Below are 9,495 nucleotides of genomic sequence, written 5' to 3' on the forward strand. Positions count from 1 at the left end.
CAAGTGAATGTACAGCGCCCCCATTTCCTAATATCCTTATTTTTGTCTGTAGCCGCCCCTCAGCACGTGTTTGCGGAGTCCATTGTCTGTCACTCGACGCCATGTTGGTTAATGGCCGCTTCCACCGATTTGTAGCAACACTATGGCAGCGGTCCAATTTTTCCCAAACCGGCTTGTTGACATGCTCTAATCATGATGATTATTCCTTTAATGAAGCCGAAATGGTTGTGGCTTAGAAGCAGAATTAATCTCACACTTGCACGTGGCCATTTTAGCCTTTTTTTTGTTTTGGTCTGTGGTTGGCTTCTACTGAGTTAGTGTTCATAATCCCTTTGCCATTTGTACCATTTAAACCAATGACCATTTGCTAAACATTACTTTATTTCCTTTTATGCAGATGCCTGAAGAAATGCACCAAGAGGAGGAGGCTGAGACCTTTGCCTTCCAGGCAGAGATCGCTCAGCTGATGTCCCTGATCATCAACACCTTCTACTCCAACAAAGAGATCTTCCTCAGGGAGTTGATCTCCAATGCCTCTGATGTAAGGCTGCTGGAGCTTGGCATTGTTTTTACATATTGATTTGACTGTTTACTTTCAGATGCCTGTGTTTTGACTGGGTATTTAATTATTAATGTAGTGATATTGATTTCCATTGCTTGAAAATTATACCTAAAGTATTGCTGTATTCTTGTCGATGTGTTTTTTTTCAGGCTTTGGATAAAATCCGCTATGAAAGCTTGACTGATCCAACCAAGATGGACAGTGGCAAGGATCTGAAAATTGAAATCATCCCCAACAAAGAAGAGCGCACCCTGACCCTCATCGACACTGGAATCGGCATGACCAAAGCCGACCTGATTAACAACCTGGGAACCATCGCCAAGTCTGGCACCAAGGCCTTCATGGAGGCCCTTCAGGTACGACTAGGAACATGATTTAGATGGCTGCATGTGGAAAATCAATCAAATATCACATGACAAGAACACTCTGATGTAACCTTATATTTGGTTGGTGTTAAATGGCAACAATTTTGTTCCCTCTAGGCTGGAGCTGACATCTCCATGATTGGACAGTTTGGTGTGGGTTTCTACTCTGCCTACCTGACTGCCGAGAGGGTGGTTGTCATCACCAAACACAATGATGATGAGCAGTATGCCTGGGAGTCCTCTGCCGGAGGCTCCTTCACGGTCAAGGTCGACACCGGTACGTGTTCTGCTACAGTTACAAAATCACAGCAGTTGAGAAGGCAACATTTGCACCAACTATTTCAGAATTTGCCGTTTACACAGTGTTATGACATGCATGTAATGTACCCAACACATTGTTTGCATCATTCAGCTAGTTGTTGGACCCTATGCAAACTTATGTTATTTAAGATGTTCAATATCTTGGAATGGTTTGATTTTATTTGCCATTGCCTAGTTCCTTAGGTTATCGTTTGCCATTAAGTAATGGCAGGTCTATTTACAGTGTAACTGCACAATACCACTTAGACATCTACTACCTCCTGTCCTCATAGCTGTACAATCCTATTCACAGGCGAGCCCATTGGTCGTGGAACAAAGATCATCCTGCACTTGAAGGATGACCAGACGGAGTACATTGAGGAAAAGAGGATCAAGGAAATTGTCAAGAAGCACTCGCAGTTCATCGGCTACCCCATCACCCTGTTTGTAAGTATCGCTTTTTGACATTTTGGTTTTGGCTAGTGTTTGCCTAGTGGTTTTGACCGTTTGGTTTTGACTGTTTGCATATCGGTTAAGTTGAACTCTTTTTAATTTGCAGGTTGAGAAGGAGCGCGAAAAGGAGATCAGTGACGACGAGGCAGAGGAGGAAAAGGCCGAGAAGGAAGAGAAGGAGGAGAAAGAGGAGGGTGAGGACAAGCCAAAGATCGAGGATGTAGGATCAGACGATGAGGAGGACTCCAAAGACAAGGACAAGAAGAAGAAAAAGAAGATCAAGGAGAAGTACATCGACGAGGAGGAGCTGAACAAGACCAAGCCCATCTGGACCAGGAACCCCGACGACATCACAAACGAGGAGTATGGAGAGTTCTACAAGAGTCTGACCAACGACTGGGAGGATCACCTGGCTGTCAAGGTAAGCGTTGCAATAAATAAAGCTGCTGTTGAATGGTTCATATGCTGAAATAAATTCAAACTAATCTGAATTATTTTCTTCTCTGCAGCACTTCTCAGTGGAGGGCCAGCTGGAGTTCCGTGCCCTGCTCTTTGTTCCCCGCCGTGCACCTTTTGACCTCTTTGAGAACAAGAAAAAGAAGAATAACATCAAGCTGTACGTCAGGAGAGTTTTTATCATGGACAACTGTGAAGAGCTCATCCCAGAGTACCTGAGTGAGTTCTGTTCTACAGTGCTGTACCTGAATAAAGCAGTTTGATGCAAAGGTTGAATGAACAGTTTAGGTGGTTTCAATAAGCCATGTGTTGTGTTGCTCTCCAGACTTTGTTCGCGGCGTGGTCGACTCCGAGGACCTCCCCCTGAACATCTCCAGAGAAATGCTGCAGCAGAGCAAGATCCTCAAGGTCATTCGCAAGAACATCGTGAAGAAGTGTCTGGAGCTCTTTGCTGAACTGGCTGAAGACCGGGAGAACTACAAGAAGTTATACGAAGGCTTCTCCAAGAACATCAAGGTATCCTAAATGCACACGTTAAGCACTGCATTGAAAATCTCCATGTTTTGAATGGAAGTTACTCTTTCGTAATGCGCTCCTTATGTCTTCAGTGCATCTCTATGGACTCGTAAGGTTTACCTTTCTTATTTAATCTTAATTGTACCCTCCAGCTTTCTGAGTCAGTCGGCGCTTGTTATTGCCCGTTCATTACACAGGCTCAGTGTAGCTGACTATTAGTTGTAGTATGTCTCATGCAGTTGGGTCTAGTGTACGAGGCTCTTGTGTATACTACACTTGGTGCTGTGCTTATGTGCAGTATATTAGTCACTTAGTGCTGTAGATGAGTTACTCGAGTACTGCTGAATGATTAGTAACTCGTATCGTACCATGGCATCGTCATTTGGTAGAGCTGGAGTTTGTATTTGCAACGAGACAGTTGAGTATTTAACATGTAGTCCAGAATATAGCTGGGTAATTCATTAATCTTGTTTTGATATCAGGTACTGTTGTGTGAGTTATTTTTGTATGAGCATGTAGTAATCATATTTGTTAAATCTGTAGCTGGGCATCCATGAAGACTCTCAAAACCGCAAGAAGCTGTCTGAGCTGCTGCGTTACCACAGCTCCCAGTCTGGAGACGAGACCACCTCCCTCACAGAGTACCTGACCCGCATGAAGGAGAACCAGAAGTCTATCTACTACATTACTGGTGCGTTGGTTTCTGGAAAAAAAATGTTTTGATGCCATTTAACTTCAGTAGCTTTGCGGCACACGGAAACAAGTGAACCTTTTTTAGTTTCACTCATTTACTTTATTTATAAGCCAATGTTATTAAATCTGAGGATAACGCTGATGCTTACTTGACTTCTTTAGGTGAGAGCAAGGATCAGGTGGCCAACTCCGCCTTCGTTGAGCGCGTCCGCAAGCGTGGCTTTGAGGTTCTGTACATGACGGAGCCCATCGACGAGTACTGTGTCCAGCAGCTGAAGGAGTTCGATGGCAAGAGCCTGGTGTCTGTCACCAAGGAGGGTCTGGAGCTGCCAGAGGATGAGGAGGAGAAGAAAAAGATGGAGGAGGATAAGGCTAAGTTTGAGAACCTCTGCAAGCTCATGAAGGAGATCCTTGACAAGAAAGTGGAGAAGGTCAGTAATCCTAATGAGTCTATATTAATTTTGACCTGAATTTCCCTTCATACGGTAGGATTTAGGTAGTTATGAACTCCAGTTGACACTGTTTTGTTTGGAAACAGGTGCCCTAACTGGTCCTAACTTGTATTCTGGTGAGTTTTATACATCTGCAAGGAGGCCCCTCAAGTCTTTTGTGTGTCCCGAATGAGTTTTTCACTTACAAATGTGTTTTTGACCAGTGACCGCTCCATGATTGTGGAGATGTAAAGTCACCCATTTTTTTTTTTAGTGCAACTCAGTGTGATCTAACAGATGCCTGTTTAATTATTTCCCCTTTGGTTTAACGGATGTGAAACTACAATGTGTATGTATACAGATGTTGACATTTTAAGATGTGGAATTGGCCATGCTGGTGTGTTGAGCATTTATTTCTAACATGACTGTTCTGCATGCTTTATTAACTCGAATGTTAGATTGGGTCAGCTATGCATGTTTTGTTTAGTCCTAATGTCCTCTGCTCGGCTGTCTCTATCAGGTAACGGTGTCAAACAGACTGGTGTCTTCACCCTGCTGTATTGTGACCAGCACTTACGGCTGGACAGCCAACATGGAGAGGATCATGAAGGCCCAGGCACTCAGGGACAACTCCACCATGGGCTACATGATGGCCAAGAAACACCTGGAGATAAACCCTGACCACCCCATCGTGGAGACTCTCAGGCAGAAGGCAGATGCGGACAAGAACGACAAGGCTGTGAAGGACCTCGTCATCTTGCTGTTCGAAACCGCCCTGCTGTCCTCAGGTTTCTCCCTGGACGACCCACAGACCCACTCCAACCGCATCTACAGAATGATCAAACTCGGCCTGGGTAAGGAGACGCAATTCATCATCGTTAGTTGTTTTTTACACACTTGTTACTTGTATTGATCTCTAACAAATAACTTGTACCTGTAGGTATCGATGACGACGATGTCATTCCAGAGGAGGCAACCGCTGCATCCATCCCAGATACGATTCCTCCCCTAGAAGGCGACGGTGAAGACGATGACGCTTCACGCATGGAAGAAGTTGATTAAACCAACACTCCCCCCAAGATTTCTAACACTTTAGCCTCACTTTTCAATTGTTCATCCTCTAAAACTGCAGTAACTGCAAAAATAAATAGTCATTCATGTTGTGTGGTGGACCAGTGTTGCTCTTGCGTCCAGAGCATTACTCTGCAAGACCTTTAAGAAAAGCGGTTTTGGTTTTTGCTGTTTAAGTTCATGGTGACAACACATGTTTTAACAAGTACCCTGTTGCACTGAGTTTTAAATGTTGGAGCGGTAACTGTGTGAACATGGGAATGGTACATTCCATTATCGGATCGGTTCTGGTGGAGGGTTTGGGGAGGTTCTGCTCATGTGCAACACTGCACGCTGCATGGAGAGACGACTGTATGATTCCTTTGCCCGAGTCCAGGCTTGTCTGTATTCCAAGTCTTGTTTTGCAAAAAAATTAAAGCTGTAATACCTTATGTTTTGTCTCATTTAAATTTATATCATCGCTTGCACCATTTTAAATCTACATCCTTGTAAGTTTTTCTTTTTCTTTTTTTTTTTTTTTTTTTTTTTTTTTAAATAACATTTGGGAAGTGAGTTGAAACTAGTTTAGATTGTTCTTCCAGGTGACCACAAGGTGGGGGTAATGCTCCATAATTACAAGTAGTATAGAACATGCAGTTTGGGGGTAAATCTTCATTTCAACTGGATTATAAACACTAGAAAAGCTACTTATGTATTGGACAGCTACAGACCTGTGTTTTAGTACATACTTTGTACAGCTAGTATAAGATGCAGCAAAGTGTAGTTGACAAACAAATGTGGCCTCTTAAACAGTCTTTCTGCACTGAAGAGGAAAAACCTACATATTCACAAAGTTTGTGATGAATGACCGGTTGTTTCTTCATGCAAAATAGATTTGGGGTTTAAAATGCAATCACGCTGCTTTATTTTAGGGGTTTAGTGAAGGCGGGTCATTTTTTACCCTTAGGGCAAGTGTATACAGAAAGTTAAGACCACACAAGGGTTAACTGTTTAAAATGGTCAAATAGACACATCATGGTCACACCTGCAAGTTGCCTGATAGACGGGTTAAAGTAAAATGTGATTAAATTGACAAATTTGGTGTTATAGAAATGTGTCAAACTTTTTTTTTTTTTTTTTAAATAAAAATGATCTATAATCTAATCTTATACGGAAATGTAGAATTGTTTGTTCATTCAAAAATGTGTCAGTGATTTTTCTTTTTTTTTCTTTTTTTTAAAACCACAAAATGTAAAAACGATACACGTGACACCAGCAACATGTGGATAAAGCAATGAGCAACAATTGGTCACGTTGGCAGTATCGCATCGTAAAATACAGCCATGCGCGAGTTCCATGAAAGTGTGAGGCATCACTTCAACTCTTTGGGGGGGAAATGTGAAATATGTAGTTTTCCTGGAAGTCATGTTTCACACAAAAGTATGAGGGGGCGGCAGCATCTTTTCTGCTCTCATCAGTAAAAACAGTGAAGTGTGGGTGTGTGTCCCTGAACACACTCACCCTAGTCAAAGTGATAGTGAGAACCTCAGCCGTGTCATTCAGAAACATGCTGACAACTTTAGTTTTTTGTAACTCCTTGACCACCTTAATTTGCGGCATCTACAAATCATTTGCATAATGGCAGACACTTAAAGACACTTACTTTAGCTGTCATAAAAACACACCATCATTCAAACTCAAAGACAAGCGGCGATGTAAGACATTTCATACAATCTTTCCAAAACAAAATTTAACTCACCAAGCTGTCTGCCCGCGTAGCAGCGGCCTTAATGGCGGCGATGTACTGGTAGCTCCGTTAGCTGTTAGCCAAACACACCGTCCACAACAATCAGAGTGAACAAACCGTTCTCCCCCTCCCACTGTGTCTTGTTAAGAATTTAAGTTTAGAAGCATGTTTAGGATGATTAAAAACACACCTTGAGGAATGTATTAAATCCTACAATGTATTAAAATGTCACAGGATATTGATTTGTGGAATGTATTATATGTTTACAGTATATTTACTTGAAGAAGACAGTATATGTGTATCATGTGTTTACCTATTGGATGTATGAACTAAATGTATAGTGATGAGCTGTGAGGGAGAGACAGGGATTTTGAGAGAGGCTTTACAGATACTACCGTGACCATATGGTGATGAGTTTCAAGAGGCCGACTACAGGAATGCTGAAAGGTGTGAACACAGCGGGGGAAGGACAAGCAGAGATGTTGAGGAACACAGCCCTATGGAACGAGGGGCGGACCGGGCCAAGGAGGTCAACCGAGAGTGGACACTGTCCGAAGCCAGGAGGGAACAGTTGGATTTCAGCCAATCACAGAGCTGATAATGGACTTTTACAGTTTCAGGAGGAAACTGTAGAGTATAAGACATTGTTGCCGAGGATTTCTCTGGAGTTATCGACGCTGCCATTTTGCAGTAAACCAGGGGACTGGCCTGCTGGGTGGAGCGTGATTTAGCTCTGATCCGCGGAACATATTGTATCGATAGTGTACTTCAGTTTGTAATTGTTTAACTTCTGTTAGTTATTAAATACTTTTGATTGTAAATCGGAACCAGCTGGTTATTTGATACGACTCTGTTGACGAAAAGTACAGTAGAGAGCGTGAGCTGCGGCCTTCCATAGTGAGAGAGGTAGAATCCCAACAGTCTCTGGGCACGGAGTAGCAGATGGCGGGTCGGAGATGCACACAGCTGTATTATCACTAGCGGCCCCAACTGGCCAGCGTTTTGAGAAAGTGTGCGTCACCGCAACCAGGAGATGTCCTTCAGCAGGCGGCCATGACTGACGCACACATGGCGGGATCCTTCCTGGCGAGATAACTGTTGTAAAAATGAATGTTTTATATTACGTGTGTATATGCGTTAACATTGTAACTCTAGGTACGTCTCACTACTATTCTACATAGAGTTTCACAGTTAATTTTTTTACTTTAAAAAACAAAGTTGACAAGATTATACTTTGAGAAAAACATTTAGGCCAACATGTCAGAAAATGGCCAGAAAAAGATGAACATTTTAACATCTATTTTTCCATGAAAACCGGACAGACTCGAGCTCCAAATGGAGATTATGTGATTTGATTTAAAGTTCAGGAACAACTACTAAATTATATTAAATCATTGTATTTATTGTGGACAGGGGTGTCTGCATACTTTTGAGAATAAAGTAAAGACTGTGTCCAATTTATTTTTTTTAAAACAAACACATAATGACCATAAACACTCACAAGTGTCTTTTCAGACTGAAGCGCTTATATAATTGTAGTGGTTATGTAGCAACGTTGATACAGGATGCTGATGTCTGGTGACGTTGAAGGAGCTGCCCGAGGCTGCAGTGAGCTCTTGATCTGGTTCAGCTGGTGGAAATTTACTGGTTGACTTCATCAAGAGTCAGCGCAGGTTTCCCTCATGAATCTGAAAGGTGAATTTGGTCGGACCTGCCTTTGTTTCAAACAAAGCACTTCCTGTGGAAACATTTGACTCCTGTGTGTAAAGTTGTTCTCAACCCACAAAATGCTGAGAGCATTAGTTAAGGGGGAGGTTCCTGCTGGTTCCGCGGGCTGGTGTGTCACATCTGCTTGCAGTGTCACAGTTCTTGTGACCTTTGTATTCATCATCTCTTCTCTCTGTATTGTCTTGTTCGGAGAAATGCCAATAAACCTGCTTAAAATGTGTCAGCTGGAAGACTGCATAGCTTCTAAAAGAGTTGTTCAGTCACACAGACACGTCTCTATGTCTATACCTTAGTGTGGTACTGCCTCCGGGATAATGGCTGAGGTTGCGGGTTTTTATACCACTGAAGATCTGCAGATAACATGAGATAAGATGAAGCTTGGTATTGCAACGTATACTGCAACCGCACCATGCTGCAGGCCTGTGCGCATAAGAGGTGTAATTAAGTTTCCATGACATTTACAATGCAAGGTGTCAGAAACAAAAACACAATTACTACTCATGATCTGAAACAACTTTGTTGCGCACATGAGGCAGTGTTACTTCTCATATTTGACAGCACTTTGTAAAGGAACAGGATTAACACCCACATTAAGTGGGAGGGGAGCAAGATGAAGAGAATTAAAAAAATACTTTTGTAATGAAGTATAACATGCAGCAACCCACGGAAACGATAACCTTTATGACTAGATGTAACGGAGTCTGTGCTCCACATGTACAGTAAAGGAGTGAGCTGTGGTGGCCTAAAGGTTAGACGGGCAGCCTTGTGGTCCCAATGCTGCTTCTTTAGATCGCCAAAACCAATTTAAAAAGAGAAGATCATCATTTGCGTCAGTCACACTGTCACACTGTCACACTTTGTGCCAAGTTTGGTCAACCACACACACACACACACACGTATGTGTGCGCAAATATCCGTCAATGTTGGTTTTGCGCATGGGTGGCCATGCCTTAATGCAGGTACTTGCCTACAGTTAACTTCCAACGTTCAGCACGAATGTCACTTTCGATGGTCGATTGCCTGCATTTGTGCACGTGTGACTGTGCCCTGAAGCTACCATTAGCAGCCGGCTAGCTTAGCTTAGCACAAAGACTTAACACAGGGGGAATCAACTGGCCAGGCTCTGTCCAAATGTAACAAAACCAACCCACCAGCACTTATAAAGCCAGGTTCATCCATACAAATAGTGTTTTT

The 9,495-nt window shown here is 42.7% G+C and overlaps 1 protein-coding gene across 1 annotated transcript; it reads left to right on the top strand.

Moving 5' to 3' along the window:
* Positions 1 to 391: 391 nt before the first annotated feature.
* On the top strand, positions 392 to 5,278 carry hsp90ab1 (heat shock protein 90, alpha (cytosolic), class B member 1). The gene is made up of 11 exons (XM_068737286.1): positions 392 to 541; positions 712 to 918; positions 1,045 to 1,204; positions 1,541 to 1,674; positions 1,787 to 2,101; positions 2,190 to 2,355; positions 2,462 to 2,652; positions 3,196 to 3,343; positions 3,508 to 3,776; positions 4,297 to 4,630; positions 4,717 to 5,278. The coding sequence occupies exons 1-11, from the start codon at positions 392 to 394 to the stop codon at positions 4,836 to 4,838; spliced, it is 2,196 nt and encodes a 731-aa protein (XP_068593387.1). The 3' UTR covers positions 4,839 to 5,278.
* The last annotated feature ends 4,217 nt before the right edge of the window (positions 5,279 to 9,495 follow it).

Source organism: Cebidichthys violaceus, unplaced genomic scaffold (assembly GCF_023349555.1).
Source record: "Cebidichthys violaceus isolate CVI_PGR_0920_01 unplaced genomic scaffold, fCebVio1.0.p SCAF_78, whole genome shotgun sequence".
NCBI lineage: Eukaryota > Metazoa > Chordata > Actinopteri > Perciformes > Stichaeidae > Cebidichthys > Cebidichthys violaceus.

What these genes read in the sequence shown, in the direction of transcription:
- hsp90ab1 (XM_068737286.1), top strand. Translation starts at nt 392, where the DNA reads ATGCAGATGCCTGAAGAAATGCACCAAGAGGAGGAGGCTGAGACCTTT. An exon ending in GCTTCTCCAAGAACATCAAG is followed by an intron (nt 2,653 to 3,195) that starts GTATCCTAAATG and finishes TTAAATCTGTAG; the next exon opens with CTGGGCATCCATGAAGACTC. An exon ending in GTCTATCTACTACATTACTG is followed by an intron (nt 3,344 to 3,507) that starts GTGCGTTGGTTT and finishes TGACTTCTTTAG; the next exon opens with GTGAGAGCAAGGATCAGGTG.